Genomic DNA, 24,325 nt, shown 5'->3' with positions numbered 1-24,325 from the left:
CATCCCTTTATCCATCCATCAACACATTTTTTTTCCTTACACATTTCAAAGTAAATTGCAGATATCTGTCTGCTTTCCCTGGGGAACTTTATAAAGCTGTAAATTCCTGAGCCTCAACCCAGAGGTTCAGAGATCTACTGGTTCAGGAATTTTTTTAAATGTCCCCAGGTGATCCTGATGCACAGTCAGGTTTGGGAAAGTATCAGTCAGAGGAAGGCAGGTTATGCCAGAGTAACAAACAAACCCTCCCAAAAATCTCTGTGGTGTGGAACAACAAAGATGTCTCGTCTTTTTCTTCCTTCTCCTCCTCCTCTTTTTTCTTCTCTTCTGGACTAAGGCTACGTGTTCATCAACAATTGACTGGGCTTCACTCTGGTAACCATGCTGATTGAGGCCCTGCTATCAGAAACATTGCCAGTATCAAGGAAAAGAGAAAAGAGAGGTGGAAAAGCACGTCCTGGCTATAAAAACCTCTACCTAAATGTGATACACATCGACCTCTGCCCACCTTTCATTGGCCAAAGCAAGCCACTTGGGAACTCTTAAGTTCAAGAAGGTGGGGATGAAGAATCCTTCCTTAGGGAGGAACACCGTGGCTGGAAAGCTGGACTATTTAGGAAGAGTGATACAAAATAACACAGGAAGCCACTCATTTAATCCAGACTCTTCAGTTTACAGATAAGGAAGCTAGCATCCAAGGAGTGAAGTAGCTTTCCCAAGATCACTCAGCTAGTTTAAAGTAGGAATGGTCTAGAACCAAAGTCTCCTACCTCCCAGCATCATGCACAGGACTACCTCCTTGAAGCTCACTGATCGTTCACCATCCATCCATTCATTCCTTCATTGATCTAACAACCATTAAGTCCCTACTATACACCGGGCACTGTGAGGCACAATCCTGCCATCAAGAAGGTCCTAGTCCCATGTAAGTTCTTCCATAACCTTCAGCTGCCTCTATCACAGGCATATCTCATCCTATTCACCAAATAACCTGAAGCAGCAGTGAGTTTCAGAACTAATAGAGATGTTGTCTTTGAGGATAAAGTTCTATTTTTCTTAATTGTTTCTGGTCAGAGAGAGTCAGTTCCCAGCAACAGCCTGCTGAGACGCAGCATGGCGATGCAGTTCATTCCCGATACAGAACGTTTAAAGTGGCTCATGGACCCACAGTGGTTGAGGACCGTTCCTAGGGCACAGTCAGTTCATGATCTGATGGCATAATAGCTTTTCTCCGAAAGGAATCATTCAGTCACAAAAACCTGAACCCAACCTGGAGCCTGTTTTCATTTAGAGAGAAAGAAATATTTCAAGAGGTAGAAAAACTCTGAGAACTGTCTAAAAATAGGATAGTTTGATTTGCAAAAGATATCTGACACCTTCACAAGCTGTACCTGTGAAGACTCTCCATCTTTAAAGATGTTAAAATAGTACCACACTATAGAAATGCTGTGTCTAATCTTTGTAAAATCATAGATGGTGGAGCTGGGAGGACTTTTAAGAGTCACTAATGCTAGCTGCCTCATTTTACAGATAATAATCTTGATGGTTATTGAGTGTTTAATTGTGCCAGCTACTGTTCCAAGCAATTTATTTCTATTACCCCATTTTGTCCTCACAACCAATAGGCATTATGTTCATTCATACTTTGAATTGACGAGGTTGAGAGAGGCTAAGTGACTTGATCTAGAGAAAGGTCTGAGATGTGTGCCTGGAACTCAAGTCCTTTGGTCCCGTGTTCCTTTTACGTGAAAGGGAATAGAATTGTCACTTGTGTGGGACCACAAGGCTCCTGGACACTGACTCTATTTAACAATTGCCTGTGATACTGTGCAAGGTTCTGTGGGAATACCAACATAAATAAAGTAGTTTCCACGCTTTGTGAGCTTCAACCTGGCAAAGGAAGGGAGAGAATGTGAGCAAACCATGTGTCCTGGAAGCCAGGAGGAGAGAGAATTTCAAGATGTTTATCAGTGGGGCTAAATGCTACTAAAGAGTCAAAGACAGTAAAGACTAGAAGAAGGTCATTGAATAATATGACAATTATCCAATCACTGTAGAACTTTAAAAGATCAATTTCAGAGAGTGATGAGGGTAGAAGGTAGCTTGCAAGAGAATAGGGAGTCAATAAAAGAGGAGGCAATGGAAACAGGCAGTTTTAGGCTACTGAAATAAAGGGAAATAATATAAACATAACTAGAGGATGCAAACAGTGGTGGAAATATTTTCATTTGGACTGGGGAGAAGCAAGCATGTCACTAAACAGAAGAGATGATGCTTGCTGAGAGGAATAAATTTAATGGGGACAAGAAAGAGAGGATCAAATTTTTGGAGCAGGCAGGAGGAGAGGATCCATTCATCATTAAATTATTTATTCTTTCAGCCACTATTATAAAGTGTCTACTGTGTTTCAGGCACTGTATTTTGGCACCATGGTAAGCAAAGCACACCCATATGCTGTGCTTGTGGACCGCAGAGTCTAATACGGAAGACAGACTTGAAGGAAACTATAGCTTATAGATAGAGAGAGAGAGAGAGAGAGATAATTTACTATATACTGTGAAAAGTGCTGTGAAGGAAAATGCAAGGTGCTACAAGAGCCAAGGCAGAGAGGTTAGCCTTAGTCTGAATAGTTGTATAAAGTCTTCCAAACAGGAGAAAGGAGAGATGGAAGACAAAGGATGAGGACACATATGTTTGGAAAACGTTGAGGAAAGAAGATAATCTTCACCTTCTTAGTGAGTAGGAGGATTAAAGATGCCTGATAGGAGAGAGATGAATAAGAATGTTTGCTATTTTGAGAACAATGGGGAAACATATTAGAATCCATCCATGGACATCCAATTTGGTATCAGCAAAAGAGGAATATGTTTGCCAAGAATCATTAAAAGCTATTGTGAAGTTAGGTAGCATGACCCAGTTGACTCGGTTTTCCTACTTTCTCCGGGAATTCTTAGCAACCCAGAGTAGATGCAGATAAAGTAAGTGGTGGGTTGGCAGAGAGAGCAGGCTGGCGGTTCTCATGGCGGTCACAATAGAATTCAAAAGGGCAAAGGATTCAAAGTTACTAGAAAAGGCCTGGTGTCCAGCTGGTCAGGGAGGTAAGTGGAGCTCAAAGGAAATGGGCCAACTCAATGAGGTCACAATGAGGGCAGAGAACAGGTTGAGAAGAAGTGAGATCAAGTGAAAAGAGAAAGGGAGAGGAAGACATGATCAGAGGGGGAGGATAGACCCAAGCCGTGATGAACTCCCAGGTTCAGTCAGATCAATAGGGAGCTGAAATTAGGTTAACAATGCAGGTCTTGGTGCCAAAGAGGTTTAAAGACCTCTGAGGCTGGGGTGGAATGGGAATTAAGGCCTGGGAAGCTTTGCTGATGGCAATTAGAACCTAGACAATGCTGTCCCCTCTGCTTTGCCTTAGAGGAAATAAACTTTAGGGGTTTTCTAAGCCAGATACATGTCAAATATATATGTGTGTGTGTTTGTGTGTGTGTGTAAACACACACACTGATATATATTTGAATCACCTGCAAGTGGTCTGGACAGCTCAAAGTGATGACTAGTCCCCATACTTGTTTTTGGATTGTGTTTAGTTCAAACCCTGATATGCTGGATGACACCCTGCAGGAGCAACTCAGGTAGAGCTGAGGGATGCGTAACCTCCTCTCATTGTAAATAGCATTTACCAAGCAGTAATTTTTTGGCAGAAAGATGGGGCAAGGGAAATTTTCAATGAGATTTGGGACAAAGGGACAGATTTCAGAGGCTTTTCAAAAGTACACTCAACAGAGCTTAGCAACTGGTCAGGTATGGGAGGTAAGAAGGAAGGAGAGTGAAAGGTAGAATGAGGCAGAGGGTTGGTTCTTATTTCCTCCCATTTTACAGATGAGGAAACTAAGACTCAGAGAAATTAAGACTCACCTGTAGCCACATGACTGGTAAGGGGCAGAGCCAGAGTTTATTGCCGGATCCAGCCGTGCTGTGCCCTTCCCACTGCATCACTCTCCTCCCCTTCCCACCCTTCTCTGCAGGACCCTGTCCTGCTCCAAGTCGCGTTTCTGAAGGTACCAAGCTCAACCGTATGCTCTTCTTTTCCACGTGTGCCCTGTGTTGGCAAAGGTAATTATGCCTGCTCATTAATTACCCTTTCCACGCCTGGGCGAGGGTCCCCTTCAGGGGCTCCTGCAGTGGTGTTTATAGGCCGGGCTCATCGCCCCACCACATGGCTGTGATGCTGGCCTCACCTGTCCTCCTCCCATTAGACTGTGAGCTCTCTGATGGAAGACAGGGCCTCTGAGTCTGTTTATTCCCAGCGCTTAGCACAGCATCTGACCTATAGCAGCTGCCCAACGTACGTTTGTCAAATGAAGAGCTGATTAATAGCCTCATGCTTAATTCCAGGTTGCAGCCTACATAGTTAACAAGATACAATAAAATGTCAACAAAGGACATAATGACCTACTCTGTGCCAGTACTATTGAAAATATTTACAAATAAGAGTGTATTAGAAACTTAGATGCATGCATTGGTTTGTATTTGGGATTCTGCTGATTATCTACCCAACATCTGTACTTGTTTAGGCTTTCTTCCCGAGCCCAGAATGTGCTGTAACACGCCAGCTTTGCCATTTCATTCTTTTTTCCCCCAAGGCCAAGCCCCCTGCAATGGCTCCTGAGAAGGCAGGTCTTCTGCAGAGCCCAGCTCATAAATCCAGAAGCTGTCCCCTAAGAGAGGACCGCTCCAGTAAATAAGGAGCACCCTGGAAAAACATGGCCGAGGTGGGCCTGCCGAGGGGACGCAGCTTGTCAATTCCACCTCAAAGAACACCAGGGACCAAAGAGAATGCTCGAGTGGGGATATAGACATGGGTCCCCTGGGCTCGAGGTTCTCCTGCAGGCTCCTTTCCCTTCTTCGGTGCTCTGGAAGCCTCAGGGGGAGTGACACCCTGAGCTGTGAAGTGGGAGCTCACAGTATTTCCACTCTTCACAAGATAAGCACCCGTGGCCTCAAAGAAAAAATTTTAAATTACATTGGAGGGTGAGAATAAAGAGTTTTCACCTTTTTTTTTTTTTTTTTTGAAGTGTTGACAGACCCTTTCAGAATGGAACCTCAGATTCTAGACTCTTTTTATGAATCACACCACGCAGTCTTGTGTATAGGTTTGCTCAGGGGGTTAAGCTAAAAATCAATGCGATGACAGTAAATGTGACGGCTCCTCATCTGCTGTCAGTCATCTCGTCACCAGAGAACACTGCCCGCTCATTCTGATATGTGGCACCCCAAAAGATTTTTTTCCACGTAACAAATTATCCTAGAAGGATAACAAGGCCCAAATGTTTTTTATTTAAGAGTCATAAGTTAAGACCTACAAGACGTGTAAGTGATGGTATATGAAAATTCCTATGTTCCTAGTGGTTTTGGTGCCTTCACGTGGTGATAAAAATCACTTTGTTCTCCAGTTTGGAGCCCTGGGAAGAATCAAGCCATTGTGCAGATTACTTAAAATTCCAGGGTGCCTGCACCATTTGGCTAAAGAATGCTAAGAATTTGCAGGGGTTGCTCCCACGAAAGGTTTCTAACTGGGGCCGCCGTGGCTGCTGTTTAACACACAGCTGTTGTTAATTTGAGCTGAAGATTTTTAATCACCTTTGTGTCGAGATTTATTAAATAACATTTTAGAGGAACAAAAACTATAATAGTCACATTAGTAGGATGCTGAAGGAAGAAAATAATTGGAACACAGCATTTTTGCCTCATGAGCCAAGTCTGAAAATATCCTTTCCACATGACTGGCTGCCAGCCATCCCGGGAAAAGAGTTTCTAGGTAAAGCCGGCAACAGAAGCCCTCCTGGCCTCTGCAGGAGCTCAGCCCTTTGTTCCCCTTACTCATCTTCCGGAAGCACTTCTTCCCTGAGTGGCCTTCTTTTGCTCCCACACTCTCCAGCTCTAGTGTCCCAGGAGACGAGAGTCACAGTGCTGGGAGCTGACGTAGGCAGTTGGCTGCTCCTTCTAAGTGGTCTCCTTGATTTTTGCGAGCCTCTGTAATTGCTGTTTTCCTGTTACATCTAGTCCCCCTGTGACAATACTGTGAGGGTCTGAACCTTCCCGTTTGGCTTAGGGCAGCTGATGGATGAGCGGAAGACAGAAAACCTTTCCTGGATTTTCTGCCAAGGTGAAGGAAAGGGAGTGAGAGGCTCTTCTCCTAATGAGGGACAACAGCTAACGTTGCCCCTCAAGAGGGGAGTCGCCAACTCTTCTGAGAAAGTTTGAAAATGAAGACAGGCAAACCAGAAAATTGCAGAATAAGTCGTGAATCCCCACTCCCGTGCTCAACTCTCAATCATGTTTTGCGTTGTAGTGTTAAATATTCCCTTTTAAGAAGAAAACCTCGATTCATGAGGCATTTATGGAGCACCTACTGTGTGCAAGGTGCTGCGCTAGTGAGAGACCTGGAGACCAAGCATAGGACAGGCCGGGGGCAGCTAGACGCCGTTTGAAGCCCTGGCTCCAGCAGAGATGAGGGCGGAGGCCTGGTTCCCGTCAGAAGGCGTGAGCACTTGATCCAGGCCTGAGGGGCAAAGAGGGTCTTGAGAGGCGGAGAAAGCAGGGCCTTCCAGGCTGAGGACCTGAAAGAGCAAAACCACACTGGAAAAGCATGTCTTATTGAAGGGACAATATGTGTGTTACCAAACCAGGTTCATTTTTGCCCACCGCCCAGAAAGCCAAACGCCGGGACAAGATTGCAGCAGAGAGAGGGTTTACTCACAAGGCAGCCACGTGAGGAAGCGAGAGCACAAGCCTCAAATTCACCTCCCTGAAAACAGGGACTCAGGGGTGTTTATGGGATGGGGGCAAGGTGGTCTGAAATGTGGAGACGGGTGATTGGGGGTGAGGAGAGGTGAGGGAATTGATGATCTGTGCAAGCGTAATCAGATTTCACGCCTCTTCACAGGACCCATGTTCACAAAATGGCGGAGTTAGCGTGATCTGAGGGTGGAGTTTTTAGCCTTTTGATGTCAAAAGGTCGCCTATCGGACATCTGCGCGGGCCCAGTTGATGAGTTGGTGGTCTCAAGTGGCCTGAAGTGGACAAGGAGTTCTAATTCCTGAAAAACAGCTCACACACCTATTACCATGGTGACCCAGGCTCCAGCGAGATTTATCTATAGGAGCCTAGTGGGAGTCAGACAACATATTGCCTCAACAGCACAGTTAACAATGGGTGGGTTAAATAGCTAAAAGCTATCATCAATAATTGCAAAAAGGAAAAAACTTTAGTAGATACTTAATCATCAATGGCTGTTTGCCGGTTTCATGTGGATGGACATGACAGTGTTGGGTGAGGACTTGGAGAGGTTGACGGGAACTAGCTTCTAGAAGGCTGAAATGCCACTCTAAGGAGCTTGGATTTTATTCTGTGGGGAATGGGAAGCCATTGAGTGCTATGGAGCTGGGAAGTGACATGCTTTTCAGGCAAAGCATCCCGCTAGCCGGTGTGCCGGACTCCAAAGCTCCCCCCCCCACCCCATGTGGAGGTGGAATGACTGCCATGGGCCAAGAGTGTGAGGACCTGAACTGAGGCCCAGTAAACTGGCTATAGCAGGAGGAGAGGAGGGAGGGCGGCTGAGAGCCAGAGTCCAGGCTTCAAATCTCAGACTGGCCACTTACTAGCTATGCAGCCTGAGGCAGTGGGGTTAACTTCTCTGTGCCTCTGCTTCCCCATCTGTAAAATGGAGAAAACAGTGCCACCTCTTAAGATTATTTTAAATGAATACACATCAGTGCTTAGAACAGTGACTGGTACAGTGAGCTCTTGGCAAAGGTTAGCTATTATTATTTTCAGATGTAAAATCCTACAATTTCGCAACTATTTATACTTGGGGAGACAAGAGAGAGTCAAAGAGATAATGGTCATCTAAGGAATATGGCGGATACTCAGAATTAGTTATAATAACCAGAAAACAATAGAAAAAATCATATTGAGGGACATTCTACAAAATAACTATTTGTAATCCTTGAAAGTGTCAAGGAAACATGGAGGCGCTGTTCCCTAGGGAAGGGGACCAGAGGACATGACGACTAAAGGAAGCAGGTGATTCTGAACTGGATCCATTGGCTTCAGAGGACATTACTGGGGCAATCGCAATGAAATGGCATGGAGTCTGAAGATGCAGCTATGCAGGAGGTTGTGCTTGGTTCCTTGTTTGAAGGAAATGATACTAACATGTTCCGTAGTGATGAGGCATCAGGCTGGCAACTTATTCTGAAACTTATTGTTTCAGAAAGTTCTTTGTACTCTACTTATAACTCTTCTGTAAGTTTGCGATTGTTTGAAAATGAAAACTTTCTTTTTTAATTAACAGCTAGCATTTATTGAGCGCTCACTATGTGTCGGGCACTGTGGTCAGTGCTGGACTCAGTTCATGAGCAGATTCAGTTCCCCAGGGAACTTCTCGGACTTGCATCTCTACCACAACGGAGTCGTGCACCCCTCTCTGCACCCCTGTAGCAGCTTGAACTTCTCCCCACCAGACCACCACGTAGTAACTGCCAGTCGTTTTTCTGTAACCCCTCCCCTCCATGGACAGTAAGCTCTTGGAGAGCAAGGACTGTATGCCGTTCTCCCTTGTATCCACAGGTACCCACACAGCTTAAGTACTCAATACGTGCTTGGCGAGGGAAGCACTGAGGCTTGCTCACCGTGGTGACTTTGGTCAAAAATGAGGCCCAGAGTTGGGATGGATGTCTGATACATGACTTCTTTTCTAGGTGGCCCAGGCTCTGGCAAAGGCACACAGTGTGAAAAGCTGGTGGAAAAATATGGATTTACGCATCTCTCAACTGGCGAGCTCCTGCGTAATGAGCTGTCATCAGAATCTGAAAGAAGCAAATTGATCAGAGACATCATGGAACGAGGAGACCTGGTGCCCTCAGTAAGCAACAGCTGCCTTCCCTGCCTGGGGAGATCTTCTGGGGTGTTGCAATTAGCCTAAGCTGCTAGAACAAAGAGACCCGAAAGGACAATAGCTGTGTTTTATCTCTCTCTTATACAACAGTCCAGAGGCAGGTGGGAGGTCCACTGCCCATCTGTTGGACCAATATGTCCAGACCCAGGTTCCTTCTGTCTTGTTGCTCTGCCAGCCCCTTGAATGTTACCCTGTTTTTTGTTTTCCCTCAAAACTGGTACCTACATTAGAGTTAAAATCTTCAAAGCAGAGGTGAGCATGGTGCAGCAGAACCTAGGATTAGAAACGTTTGGAAAATAGAAAATGATGATTTGGTCTAGTTCTGGGCATTATGATAGCATTATCTTTAAATTTGATATCTCCCCTATGTAGTTTAAATAATGAATATCCCTGTTATGTATCTTTTTTCTTTTCAAGTCACCATCCATCTCTGAGAATCTGGATGCCATGGGTATCAAAAAATATTCACCCTTGCCATCCCAGGTTCCATGCTGGGCTCTGTCATTACGCCTTGTACAATACAGTCCCTATGCACTAACAGAGCTTTCTGCTTCCTCTTCAACAAGCTGCAATCTATTTCCCACCTGGAAGCCAGAATGGTCCTCATGAAAGCAAACAGACCATTGCAACAGCCTCTTAGCTTGCCTCCTGTGCCTGCTCTTTCCCCTCTATGGTTTACTCTTTTCCAGCAGCCACAGTGATTTCTTGAAAACGTTTTCAAACTGAGTTATTCCCTTCCCCAGAACCTTCCAGTGGCTCCCTCAACACTTAGAATGAAATCCAGAGTCCTTCCTGTGGCTCTAGACTCCAGCTAGCTCTCTAACATATTTCCCACCACTCTCACCTTGCTCACTTGTTGGATAGCCACTGGCCTTCTCACTGTTCTCCCACAGGCCATGCTGTTCCTGCCTCAGGGCCTTTGCACTTGCTCTTTCCGCAGCCTAAGGGCTCTTCATATATTCATGTAGTTTGTTCCTTTGCTTCATCTAGATCTCTGCTTTCATGTCACAACTTATCAAAGAGGCCCTCCCTGACCACTCTATCTAAAATAGCACCTCCAGCACTCTGTGTCTCTTTGTCCTGCTTTAATTTTGTTCCTAGCAGTTCTCTCTAGCTGCCTCTTTATTATATATTTATTTGCTCATCATCTGTCTTCCTCATGAGACTATAAACTTCATGAGGAGTTGATTCACAATCACCTAGGGATCAATTCTGACCACGTTGTGAGGGCTGCATTGCCCGAGCCCCTGCCAACAGTCAGCGGATGCCAGAGGATGTCCGTGGATGCCAGGGAGCAGGAGGTCCTCCCCATTTGAGCACTGGTTGCATTTTTCCTACATCCATTCCCAAGCTTCATGTATCTCTCCTCCCTTATTTTCCATAAGCACAGATTAAATCAAAATTTTTAAGAGAGAAAGCAATATTGCTAGAAAATGCTACTTCGTATCTACTGAAAGTCTCTTCAAGTCAGTGGATGTCAAATTTTCTAACATAGTTCCTGGAAAGAAGCCAACAGTGCTATACATTTTATACCGTGTTTGGTCTAGTTGTAAACTGCCATAATGCCTGATTCATGAGGGCCACTCTATGAAATAATGAGTATTTCATCTAATCTAAATGCCATTATTTTAAGATACCCCAATAAAATTTAGTTAATAAAATATGCCAGTATGTGGGGGCTGGCCCGGTGGCACAGCCGTGAAGTTCACACATTCACTTTAGTGGCCCAGGGTTTGCCGGTTCAGATCCCGGGTGCCAACCTACCCACCGCTCATCAAGCCATGCTGTGGCAGGCTTCCCACATATAAAATAGAGGAAGATGAGCATGGATGTTAGCTCAGGGCCAGCTTTCCTCAGCAAAAAGAGGAGGATTGGTGGCAGTTGTTAGCTCAGGGCTAATCTTCCTCAAAAACAAAAAGATGCTGGTAAGAAAAACACTAATAATTAAACTATCACTCAGCACTAATCGTAAGATACCTACCAATTTTATTGACATTAAAATGTAGAGGGGTGAAGTGAGATTTACAATTGATGAAATACGGTGTCTTGCTGTCTGCATTTCATCTCACCTGAACCTTTCTCCCTCCCACAATGGGATAACTGAGGAGACCTGTGGTGGTTCTGTATTGTTCTATGGAAGAGCTCAGGCCCTGACCTCTCTGTCTCCGCTCCAGGGCATCATTCTGGAGCTCCTGAAGGAGGCCATGGTGGCCAGCCTCAGTGGCAGCAAGGGCTTCCTGATTGACGGCTATCCTCGGGAAGTGAAGCAAGGCGAAGAGTTCGGACGTAGGGTGAGTGTTGTTATGGGGAACATCCCAGAAGAAAAATAGGGGATATCATTGAGGTTGGGGGATAAATTCAAAGTGTATCCCTTTCCCAATTACATTAATCAAAACTTTCCATTACAAATGGCAGAACTCTAACACACTGGCAAAAAAAGGGAGTGGGGGTGGGGTGAGAGATGATGGTGGTGGATTTAGTGGCTCAACTAATTGAAACCTCCAGGAGTGGTTCACACTTGGTTGGATCCATGTATTCAAATTTGTTCATCAATTATCTGACTTTCTCCATCTCTTGGATTTTCCTTCCTTTGTGTTGACTCATTTTCTTGCTGTTTCAGGCCTCTATTCCATCATCTAAGTGACCTCACAGAAAAGTGTTTCTATTCTCCTGGGTTGTGTTTCATTATCCTGGATATTAGGTCATGGGCCCATCTCTGAGCCAATCACTGTGGCCAAGGGGAGGATGGAAGGGCATGTGATGGAATCTTCAGGATTAGGCTGATCCAGCCTGGAGGACCAGAACAGGGATGGGAAGGGAGGAGAGAGAACAGGCGCCACGCCTGAATCACACAGACTCAGAAGGGAAAGGGAAATTACCCAAAGAGAAAAGGGATGCCCTTAGAAGAAGGCAGAGAAATGGGTGCCAGACAGGCCGAATCAAATATACCCACCACTCCAGCCTCCCACCATCCCCACCTTCCCAAGTCCCCCCCTCTCCTAGTGAAGAGGATGGGTCAGGACCACTCACAGGGGAACAGCAGGAAGTAAAAACCATTGTAGCTACCATTTATTGAACCTACTCTGGGCTGGGTCCTGTACTACACACTTTACACATGTAGCAAAGAACAGGCAAGAGGGAGGCAATTATCCCCATTGATTAAACAAAGACTCCGGGGCCTACAAGAATTACTACTTATATAGATATCTCTTTAGACTAGTTTTGAAAGATTGTCGTATATATTATTTCATTTGATATGTGTGTGTGTTTGTGTGAGGAATATTGTCCCTGAGCTAACATCTGTGCCAATCTTCCTCTATTTTGTATGTGGGATGCCACCACAGTGTGGCTTGACGAGTGATGTGTAGGTCCACGCCCAGGATCCGAACCCATGAACCCTGGGCCACCAGGGTGGAGCACGTGAACTTAACCACTACACCAGCAGGCCAGCACCCTCGTTTGATATATTTTTAATAATCTGTTAAAATAGAGGAAGTATTCAAAATTTACCGTCTTAACCAATTTAAAGTGTACGGTTCACTAGTGTTACCTATTTTGCGTTGTTGTGGAACCAATCTCCAGAGCTCTTTTCATCTTGCAAAACTGAAAGTCTGCACCCATTAAACAACGGCTCCCTGTTTCCCCTCCCTCTGCCCTGGCAGCCCCCATTCTACTTTCTGCCTCTATGAATTTGATTACTGAAGGCCCTCATGTAAGTAGAATCAGACAGATTTGTCCTTTTGTGACTGGCTTACTTCCCTTAGCATAATGTCCTCAAGGTTCACTCATGTTATAGCACGTGTTACAATTTCCTTGCTTTTTAAGGCTGAATAATATTTTGTTTGTCCATTTATCTATTGATAGTTACTTGAGTGGCTTCCACTTTTCAGCTATTGTAAATAATGCTACTATGAACACAGATATACAAATGTCTCTTCAAGACCCTGCTTTCAGCTCTTTATATACACATTACTGTGTGTGTATGAATATGTACACAGTAATTTTGTGTGAAATTACTTGATCATGTAATTCTATTTTTAATTTTTTGAGGAATTGGCATACTATACGTATACATATGCACCGCCAGCCATAGCCACCTCACCATTTTACATTCCCACCAACAGTGCACAAGGGTTCCAGTTTCTCCACATCCTCACCAACACTTGTCATTTTCTGTTGTTGTTTTTTTTTTATATAGTAGCCATCCTAATGGGTGTAAGGTGGTATCTCATTGTGGTTTTGGTTTGCATTTCCTTAATGATAAATGTTGAGCATCTTTTTCATGTGATTGTTGGCCATTTGTATATCTTCTTTGGAGAAATGTCTATTCAAGTCCTTTACCCAGTGTTTAATTGGGTTGTTTGGTTTTTTGTTGTTATTGAGTTGTAGGAGTTCTTTGTATATTCTGGATATTAACCCTTTATAAGATATATGATTTACTAATATTTTCTCCCATTTTGTAGGTTGCCTTTTCATCATTCTGTTGATTGTGTCCTTTGATGCACAGAAGTTTTTTATTTTGGTATGGTTCAACTTGTCTATTTTTGCTTTTGTTTCCTGTGCTTTTGGTGTCATATCCAAGAAATCATTGCCAAATCCAATGTTATAAAAATCTTCCCCTATGTTTTCTTCTGAGTTTTGTCATTTTAGCTCTTACATTTAGTTCTTTAATCCATTTTGAACTAATTTTTGTATGTGTATAAAGTAAGGGCCCAACCTCATTCTTTTGCTTGTGGATGTTTAGTTTTCCCAACACCATTTGTTAAAAAGACTGTTTTTTCCCAATCGCATGGTCTTTGCACCCTTGTCAAAAATCAGTTGACCACATACGTGAGAGTTTATTTCTGGGCTCTCTATTCTATTCCACTGGTCTACATGTCTGTCTTTATGCCAGTACCACACTGTTTGATTACTGTGGCTTGATAAGTTTTTAAATCAGGAAATGCAAGGCTGTCAACTTTTCAAGGTTGTTTTGGCTATTCAGGGTCCCTTAAGATTCCATATGAATTTTAGGATGGATATTTCTATTTCTGGGAAAAAAAAAAAAAAAAACACCATTGGGGGGCCTGCCCCATGGTCGAGTGGTTAAGGTTCTGCACACTCCACTTCAGCAGCCCAAGTTCATGGGTTCAGATCCTGGGCTTGGACCTACTCCACTGATCAGCCATGCTGTGGAGGCACTCCACATTACAAAGTAGGAGAAGATTGGTACAGATGTTAGCTCAGGGCTAATCTTCCTCAAGCAAAAAAAAAAATTTGCCATTGGGACTCGATAGGGATGCACTAAATCTGTAGATCACTTTGGGTAGTATTGACATCTTAATGATGCTGAATCTTCCATGGATTGTTTACATTTTTGTTTATTCTAATCTTCTAGCCATTGTCCAGGCTGGGGATACGGCACGTAGGGATACACGCTGAGTAATTGAGGAACAGGGGCATTTTTCCTTCACCACCTAGAATCAGGGCCTGTGCAAGGCTAGAGGTTGAGGAGAGATGCAGAGAACAGGATGCAGAACAGTGTGGTTGGCCCTGGAGGAGCTCCCTACCTGGTGGAGACTGGCTGTCGCGTAAACACATCATTGAAATACAGTGGGAATGTGCTCGAACGCTGCAGGGTCAACAATGTTTATTGAGGTTCGGGCTTCAAGGTGGCAGCAGCCCCCAGCTGATTTCACGCTGACCTTTCCTGTGAACTTAAGGTCCCAAGAGCCCTGGGTGGGCCTCTGGCAGGGTCAGGACAGGTCATGCACTTGCTTGGAAGTGCTGGGGAAACATGTTTTCCAAAGTCTTTTTTTTAAATTGCTGTCAGAGGTAATAGAATGTTCTCTTGAGACCCCCAAGCGGCCAGGTGTGATAAATAAGATGAGTATCTCTTTTTTTGGTCAACTACTGTGTACAAACAACAACAATATTATAATCTTTATTCTCCTTTTGGAACTTTTAAAACTGCGTCTGAAGACAAATCCCTAAACTTAGGCCTGTGGGATTCCGAACAGTTCGGAGCAGTGACAGCACTATTGTCACGCATGTTGCGCCTCATGGCACCTTTAAAGCATGTCACTCATGGTCTAGAATCAGAAAATCTGGATTTTCCTCTCTGCCATATATTAGTGTGACCCTCATCCAGTCACACACCTACAGATTCTTCCTCTGTAAAATGGAGATAACAGTATGCCTGCCACACCCCATTTAGAGGGTTTTGTGAGCATCAGATGAGGGAACATACATAAATGTATTTTTAAGCTATAAAAGGCTATAAATGTTATCTCGTTTAGCTCACTCATTTTTAGTCACACCTCACCCAAATGTGTAAATCCCAGCTCCGTCACACCTTTGTCCTTTGCTTATGACCCAGTTAGGGTAAGTTGAGGGCTTTAGACGGACAGTTGGTCTGTCCCTGGCCTGTGGGTATGTATGAATTCAAATCACCCATATGATCTTCTCCATAGTAAGGCAAAACTTCCTCTCCCACTGTGGGCCCCATTCAGACAGGTGTTAGAATGTGGCAGAAAAGAAACCTACCTAGGACTGTAGCAGTCAGAAAGAGTCCTCAATATGGTGCCTGGGCAGCTTCACCCAAAGCTAAAATTCAGGATTCCATTTCGAAAAATATACAGGTGCCCCACTTCATTACTGAAGCAATGACCTTCAAGCCAGGAGTCTTTAAAAACAGTCTTTTGCATACTGCGGGGGGCAGTTTGCAAAGCCCAAGCATGATGTTGATTTGTCCCTACACACAGTAACTTTAGAAGATTCTAATATCAGTTAGGCTTGTGTGCGAGAGAACTCATCCACCCCTCCAAAACCAGCACCTGCTTGAAAGCTGACCAGAGGAACAGAGATGCTACAAACACAGAATGAGCTACTGCTATTGATTCATTTATGCCCTGCAGAGACCCAATCGTTTGTACAGCCCCCTCCAAATTACAGGCAAGTAATTAATTTGAAATTTGGCAGAGACAAATACAGACATCTGATTTTCTGCAGAGATTCAGAGCAGTCAGCCTGGTTGAAAGCATAGTGAGTGTGTCTTATATGCTCATCAGGCCTGCGAATGGTTTGAACCAGCCTGCGGACATCTCACCAGTCACAGAGCCTCATGTGCCTGACACACAGGACCATCTGTTGCCAAAAAAAATCCAGTTCAGTTAGCTAGGCTGATGCTTTTGCAAACTATAGCCGAGTTCTCTGAGATGCAAAGTCCTTTAGGATTTGCTCCGCTAGTGTACATAACATCTGTAAAAACCAAGTGCAAACTAATGTCCACAGCTTAGTGGGAAGCCTGTATGTGATTTCTCTATTAACTTCCTATTTTCTATTCCCAAGGCTTGTTTTTCCCCCACTGAATTAATCCTCTGTGCCTTCAGAATCCAATATGGTGTATTGAGGAAGGGAAAGATGTCAGCGAGTGTGCGTGTGTGTAGATGTGTGTGACAGCGGCAGGAGGAATCTGAAGGAGGAGGTGGGGTTGCTGGTCACCATCGCCGTCTCCACCCCCCAGCTGAGCACCCCTGGTTATAGCGACTTTGGTGTTAAGAAGCCTGTACTCAGAGCCCGGCTTTATAACTCATTGGCAAGTCATTTAACATTACCTATCTCAGTTTCCTCTTCTAGACAATGTAGTTTGAAAATAGCTACCCCAGTGCTTGTTGGGAAGACTGGACGGAATCCTGAAGAGTGCCTTACACGTGTCTAAGGCTGCATAGGGTGTTCAATGAACTGTTACCGTTTTTTTCAAAAATTATGTGTATTTTTCTGGTTATAGAAATAAAAATTATATAGATATGAGACAATACAGAAAAATATAAAACAAAGAATAACTAACCACCCAGAGATAACCCCCATTGACATTTTGAGGTATGTTCTTCCAGTTTTTATTCTGCTCATCTTTATACAGTTAAAATCAGATAGAACATATAACTAACAGAATAATAGCTGTTATTTTTCGAGCACTTAAAATGTGCCAGAACTGAGCTGGATGCTTTACTGATGTCATTTTATTAATCTTTACAATGCTATTCAGTAGGTATTATTATCCCCACTTTATAGATTATTATCATCTCGAGGAGGGGTGTGTACTTAACCTGACTCCCTAGTGTGAAATGGAAATGCTTTCCTGAATTAACTCAGCCTTTTACTCAACAGCAACCCAACTAAACACATGTCAATAGGAGTAAATGCGCGGGCTTGCTCTTGGCTTTTCCCTCCCAGGAGCCTCTTAGCTGAAATTCTGCCCTTCGCCCAAATATGCAGACAATTTTCCTGGATGTATGAATGATGGCATTATATCCCTCTGCCTGACTACTCTTAACTATCTCTTAACACTTTCCATCCACAGAATCAGTGATTCTGTTTATATGTATTTATCAACGTATTCTAATCTTCAGAATGGGCTCTTAACTAAAACAGGTTAGGAGTCTGGCCAAGGGACTTTCTAGATGATGTGTTCTAGTTGTTTGGAGGTATGGGGAGCCAGGGGGACCACCTTGGGATTTTCCACTTGGGATTTTCTGTTCTCTTCCCCTGACTTCTGGTTCACTGTAGAACTTTAAGCCATCTTATGGCAGTATGGGGGCTGGAGTTATGGTGGCAATGGGGTGGTATTGCTATTATTAGGGTTGTGTGTTTAGGAATGCTAGAATGACTCGGATACCCTTCCTCTATGGAGTTCCGCAAGGGATATACCCCAGGGGTGAGAGCAAATTTGAATAACCATGCGGCCTCATTGTTAGCCAGGGCCGGGAGACTGGTAAATATGCCAGAGCGTGTGACTTTAGCTAAAAGTGTTGGTGGGACCTCTGAGTCTTTCTAAGCCCAAATCTGACCAACAGGGGCTTTTACAGTTCAAAGGGATGAATGCATAAATAACATGGGCTCACATTTCTGTAGTACTTGAAATGGGCCAGGCGCTTGACACGCATTAACCCGTTTAATCCTCACAATCATCCTATTGAGATAGAAACTATTATTATGCTTGCTTTAAAATGAGGAAACTGAGGCACCCAGAGAGAACAAGATAGCTGTTATTCTCAACACCAGAGAGTTCCTGGCTGGCATGACCATGCCCACTGGTAAATATGGCCTAACCACTGTCCTTACTTAATCAGAAGAAAACGGAAGTTGGGGTCAGAGGAGAGCAGGGTAAACTCCTCCTCCCGCTGGAGTTACCAAGGCAGAGCCACGATCACAAGCCCACTGAGGCCCACATCCTGCTGGCCTCTTTCAGCCAGGGGTGGGGGGGGGGGGTGCGGACCCCAACTCCACCCCAAGAGCCAGCTCTGTGAAATACAATGAAATGGCCTCTGACCCTGCCCACTTCCTGTCCCACTACCCCGCCCTCCTGGCCTGGCTCCAGTGGCCACCAGGAGTCTGGCCTGAGGCCCATTCTGAAGGCTCTGGCCCCCCAATTAGGGCAAAGTCGCCAGGCTTTGGAGTTACCCACAGCTGGATGAGCACTGTCGCTGGCTAGTCTTCAGTGACCTCGGGCACGACGGCCTCTGTGAGCCTCCATTTCCTCCTCCTTAAAGTAGAGAAAACCCCTCCCACAGCGGGGCTCATGGGGTTAAGGGATGGCCGGCCCATCCAGAAAGCCGTAGCACAGTGCGCTCAGTTGCTGGGATGTTGCTTCGGCATCTTGACCGCCCTTCAGGGGTCTTGTGTCTTAGTGGGGATCCCCTGAACACCCAAAGGCCAGGAGGCAACCAGTGCTGGCATTGCGGGGACAACACAGGGTGATGTGGAGGGCAGGGAGGTGTCCCCAAGTCTCTGTGATTCATTCAGACAAGGACAGAGTTCTCCGCTCTCCAAAGTGTTTTGAAAAATAAAGAAATGGAATTTCATTCAGACATTTCAAATCTTTTTAGATATTGAAAACATCAATAGTACAGGCCACTTCCAAATGGAATGACTGTGTGATGCCTTTTTCTATAGGAAGGGAGTGCTGATTCAGGATGGATAGATGAGTCTTGGCACGAGGAAATGGTTTAGAAAAGCAACTTCTCAAACTATTTGTGAAGAATCACCTGGAGATCTTCTTAAAATGCAGACTCTGATTCAGCAGGTCAGGGACTGTGCATGAGACTGCATTTCTCACAAGCTCCCTAATGATGCCTAATGATTCCTAATGATCCCTAATGATGCCTGCACTGCTGGTCTGGGGACCATGCTGGGAGAATCAACGTGGAAGACAAAGCTACCTCTGGTCCTGTGCTTTTTTAGGTCCAGAGGGTCATTTACTGCCAGCCCCTGCTCAGATACACATTATCTCTGTACCTGAATGAGTCCCTGAATTATCTTTCCTGTCCCCAAGAGTGGCCTGAAAACCCCCCACAATTAGAAAAATCGCCTAGTCTTTTCAGGCAGCCCCAAACAGCAACTGATCCAGGGAGCCGAACTCTGCAACTGAACCCTAGGCTGCCTCCCAAGCTCGCCCTCTGCTGGTGGACAAGGGTCATTTTCTTCTAAACCTTCACCCAGCCTTTCTTGCTGCTCAAATGCTCATTTTTGTTTTCCAATTAATACAGGCAGTAAACTTGCATGACATATTCCAGAGGTTTATTTCACGCTTTCAGATTTTGGAGAATTTTTCTATTCTGTTCCTTAATGCACATCGCTCACAGAGGGTAGATAAATGTTTGATCAACACTCACAAGTTGGCAACTTATGATTCCACGTGTCGCCTACAAGTCCTCCCCAAGCCTGGCTTTGTTCTCACCCATCCCAGGCACTTTCCACAGTGGGGTGGCAAGCCTTCGTTTCCTTACAGCCTGACCACTGCAAGATCAGGAGGGAGCAAGTTTCTTTTGATCCAGAGTTGAGGTTGGTAGTGGAGGCAAGATTGGCATCTCCCAGGGACATCAGGAGCAAAAGAACACTTAAGAGAGAGATGGGAGATTCATGCTACCAAAAGCATGTCACCATCAATCATTCATTCAAACATTTCTTAATCACCTACTATATGCAAACTTGGGACTAGGAGCTAAGCACTGCCAACTCCTGCACACAAGGAGATCGTAGCCTAATATGGGAAACCAGCATGATAGCTAAGACTTGTTGTTTGCTATACGCCAAGCAACATGTTTGCATTACCTTATTTAATTTTTTTAACCTCTTGGCAATTCTGTGACCATCCTCATTGTACAAATGAGAAAACATGGGTGCAGGGAAGTTGAGTGACACTTTTAGTTAATGATGAAGCCAGATTGCTTAAAATAACAATTCGATGTTTTCTCTAAAAGGTTCTGAGGGTCGATGGGCTCGGCTGGCTGGGTCTCACTTGGGATCCTTTATACAGCTGCAGTCAGACAGCGGCTAAGGCTGAGTACATGTGCCTGGAGCTAGGGCTGGGATGTCTACGACAGCTGAGGGCTGGTCGGGCACCTCTGTCCACATGGCCTCTCCATCTGGCTAGCTTGGGCTTCCTCACAGCTTAGCAGTCAGAGTAGTTGGACATCTTGGATGGCAGTTGACCAGGAAGAAACTGCAGTATCTCTTATGATCTTCTAAAAGCATGTGGCATCATTTCCACTATATTCCGTTGGTCAAAACAGTTACAGGGTGGCCCAGATTCAAGGGGGTGGAGGAATGGACTCTATGTCTCAATGAGGGAAGAGCTTAAAGTGTACTGAGGCAAGGAATTGATGATGACCATCATGGAGACGAGCCACCACCCCAGGATTCCACCCTAAGCAGCCTGACTTCAACCTTCGTGTGCTCAACCATTATGCTCTGCTGACCCCCACATAGTGGGACACAGTCACATCATGCTACTGGTGGCTGATATAAGCTATAATGGTGGTACAAAAGAGGAAGTGGTTAGCTCTGCCTCAGTAGGTCAGGGAAGGCTTCCAGGAGGAAACACACACATACACACACACACACACACACACACACACACCTCCCCTCACTGTGGAGGACAGATTGTGACTGCATTGGATAGCTTACTATATAATTCCCATATTGTGTGAGGTGACAAAAGCTGAGGGCAAGAGACAGTTCTGAGGCAGCGTATGGAAAGCCACTGACCTGGAAATGAGGAGCATGAAGTCCAGACCCAGCTCTGCCACGATGTAGTTCTGGGACCTTGAGGGGAACCAGAAGGCCAGAAAAGGAAAGAACTAGGGGTCCCAGGCAGTTCCAGAACATCGCAGAGTGGAATTTCTGACCGTGTTGTTCTTCCCACCCCCAGATTGGAAACCCGCACTTGGTGATCTGTATGGACTGCTCGGCAGACACCATGACCAACCGCCTTCTCCAGAGGAGCCGGAGCAGCCCGTGCGCAGACGACAACACCGCCACCATCGCCAAACGCCTTGAAACCTACTACCGAGCATCCATTCCTGTGATCGCCTACTATGAGACGAAGACACAGCTACAGAAGGTGAATTATTTCACTTCCCCCCTCCAAAATGAGCCAGTTACCCTTTTTTTTTTTTTTTTCAAGAAAAGAGAAAAACTGGGGAAATTTTGGTTAAGGATCTGGGAATTAGAGCTGCATACAGCTGCACAATTTGGGCCAAAATATGGCTCCCTTACTCTCTTCACTTTTGTGTCAATCAAAGTTAAATAACTGTCATCATATGAATTATGAAAAGTTGGTCATACAGTTTTCACAGTTGCCAAGATAGTTTTTCCAAGAGAGAGAGAAAGGGAGGGAAGGAGGCATGGATGAGGCATAAGTTCTGCCTTCCAGACCTCAGCTGAACAGGATGATCTGAAAGATGTCATCTAGATCTAAAATTCAACAACTTGGAATTCCTGGATTTTTACGTGGTTCATAGTTGCGCTTGGCCCTTTGCCTCAATTTCTTGCAGTAACTCACATTGGGAGCCGCAGTATATGGTACCGGGGGAGCAGGCAATTAGGTGAAGCACTGAAGAGACTGTGGGAAACAGGTAGCATCAACTTAATGATCATGAGTGACGATCCATACTGAGTCACCATTAATTTCGTGAATTTGGGAAAACTATCCAATCCCCATCCATCGACTTAATAAATAGGTGTCAAGCACCTCCCATGGGCCATCCATTGCCCTGGTGGTTTGCAGCAGATAATAAAGTGTGGTTCTTCCTGCTAGAGCCTAGGGTGTTAGTGGGGGTGATAGACAAACCTGTGAGCACAATATGCGACCAAAGCAGGCACAGAGTAAGTTCCTAGGGCCCTTGAATGCAGTCTGAGGGGAAAGGAAAGACATCAAGGAAGGTCACAGGAGGAGAACGAAACTAAGCCACAGGATGGGGTGCTGTGAGGGCAGCGGGGCACTCCACACAGAAGGAGCCCCAAGTGTAAAAGGTCAGAAGAGACAAGGAACTGGGCTCGGCTGTGACATAAAGTACCAAGGAAAGAGGGACAAGAGATGGGGATGGAGAGGCAAGCAAGGACCAGATCAAGATGAACCTATGTAGGAGCAGACAGTTGTCCTGAGATGATGGGAACTACTGAAGGGGACAGACATGATCAGAGTTTTTATTTAGAATGCTCCCTCTGCCAGCCTTGTGGAGAACAGATCCCAAGAAGGTAAGGCTAGGAGACCGCTGGGAGGCTGGGACAGTAATCTGGCAACAAAATCCTGGGTACTCAAAGCAGAATAGGAAGAGTGGACACCTACTTCTTGCTCCTCACAGAAAGTTAATAGGAGACATTGATCAAAAAGTAACAAACTTGCTCTGAGGCAGCTACATCATCAATTCCTTGGGGAAAACCATTGATAATGAATTTTTATCTTCTAAACCTGTTAGAAGATAGGAGGTCCATTTTGCAGAATCCTAATAACTTAGCCCTGGGTATAGACATCTGAGAGATGCTCCTTGATTTAACTCAGGGATGTCAGATATGTGGCATGAGAGCCATCGCCCCCAGCTTCCGTCTGCATAGCAGGCATTGCTGGTCCATCGTGGCACTCTTTCCTGCAGTATCCAGATGTGGCCTCAGAGTGTTTGTGAACCCAGCACTCCAGGCAGCTACTACCAACTGATGTGCAAGATGAAACCTATTTGTTGTGCTTCGTGTATGTAACCTCTGGTTACCACAGAAAACAAAGACTTAGGTCTTTAAAAACAACAAACAAAAAGTGCACTACATAAGAGCAGGGTCTTAAGAATTCCAGCTTTCAAAGGCCTTTCCAACATGAGTGATTTCCACCCTTTGTGCAGCCCAGGACACATATGGAAACTATCCAGAGAGAAGAGAATTTCTTCCACTTTCAAGATTGGTAGAAATGAGAGAATCTCTAAGTATTTCAGAGTTCAATCACTCTCAGAGTCAGAAAATCTCTTTTCTCTCTCTCTTGTATTATTCTAACCTAAATTCTACACACTCGCAAATGATTGACCCATCGATACAGGGCTAATGGAGTTCTCAGATAAATCTGATTTCGGGAATCCTCCTTAGAAATATCTAAGTTAGTGGGAACCGAAGCTTCCAGTCCCATTTGGCTCGTCCCTTCAGCTTCCCCTGCACTTTGGAGATGCTGGCAGCTGGGTCCGTGGTGAGGTAACATTTGTGATCCACTTTGCAAATATTTAGAATTGCGCCAGTCCTGACTCCAGAGCGGTGTGGCCTCCAGCTCTCAGGACTCCCAGAGGGCCTCTCGGGGAAGCTGCTTTGACCCGCTGCCTCGGCCCGGGCTGTCCTCTCCCCACGCAGCTGCAGAGATGAACCAGCCTCCGCCCCACCTAGTCTAAGGACAGCAGGGCCAGAGTGCTGGGCCCAGGGAGGTGAGAATTGTTGGCAGGTGTCCCGTGGGGTTTGCCAGCAGCTTGGACTACAGAATGGGGACTGGAGGAGAAGCAGGGGAGGGGGCCAGGCTTGTTTTCCATTGGAGAAGGGGAAAGCCTCGGTCCCTTCGTGTTCTCTGGCCTGTGGGCTCCTGCCTAATCTTCTTGCAACAGCTTCAGCTCCCCCTGGATTCTAAGTGACAGCTTGTCTTGTTCCTGTGATGTTCTTTGGATTGTTAGCACCTCCTCCCTGTCTCGCTGGTTTATAGAGCCCGAGGTAGGGCTGCCCACCATCCAGGTGGGCTCCTGGATCACTTAAGGGATTTTCTGAAAACCAGGTGGTGTGGCGAATACACTTCAAGATGCAGGCGAGACAGATCAGGAGCTCAGCGAGATTTATTTTGGAATTAGAGCCATGCCATGGTCCAGCCCAGAAACAGACCACCCTCCAAAGCACTTTCCTCAGGCCTCGGTGTCGCCCTGTTATGCTGATATTGAATCCATCAGCTGACACCCCTGCCTAACGACAGCCAGCCCTTTTGGCCACCAGCTAGCCAAAAAAGTGCAATGCAGTTCCAAACAAAGGTAATTAAAAAAGCAAAGCAGAATTTACACAGTCACTGCCTTATTCTTTATGTCCTTATTA

At 45.2% G+C, this 24,325-nt stretch overlaps 1 protein-coding gene across 4 annotated transcripts in view; it reads left to right on the top strand.

The window, feature by feature from the left end:
* AK5 (adenylate kinase 5) overlaps positions 1 to 24,325 on the top strand; it is a 224,326-nt gene that overhangs the window by 183,984 nt on the left and 16,017 nt on the right. For all 4 annotated transcript variants that reach the window (XM_070592028.1, XM_070592026.1, XM_070592029.1 and 1 more), the window contains exons 11-13: positions 8,766 to 8,929; positions 11,137 to 11,253; positions 21,153 to 21,344. In XM_070592028.1, the coding sequence (XP_070448129.1) occupies positions 8,766 to 8,929; positions 11,137 to 11,253; positions 21,153 to 21,344 (473 nt within the window). The remainder of the gene's footprint in view (positions 1 to 8,765; positions 8,930 to 11,136; positions 11,254 to 21,152; positions 21,345 to 24,325) is intronic.

The sequence above is a fragment of the Equus przewalskii genome, chromosome 24 (assembly GCF_037783145.1).
Source record: "Equus przewalskii isolate Varuska chromosome 24, EquPr2, whole genome shotgun sequence".
NCBI classification, from domain to species: Eukaryota; Metazoa; Chordata; class Mammalia; order Perissodactyla; family Equidae; genus Equus; species Equus przewalskii.
Note: the sequence above shows the minus strand (reverse complement) of the source record. Positions and strands in the feature narration are given on the sequence as shown.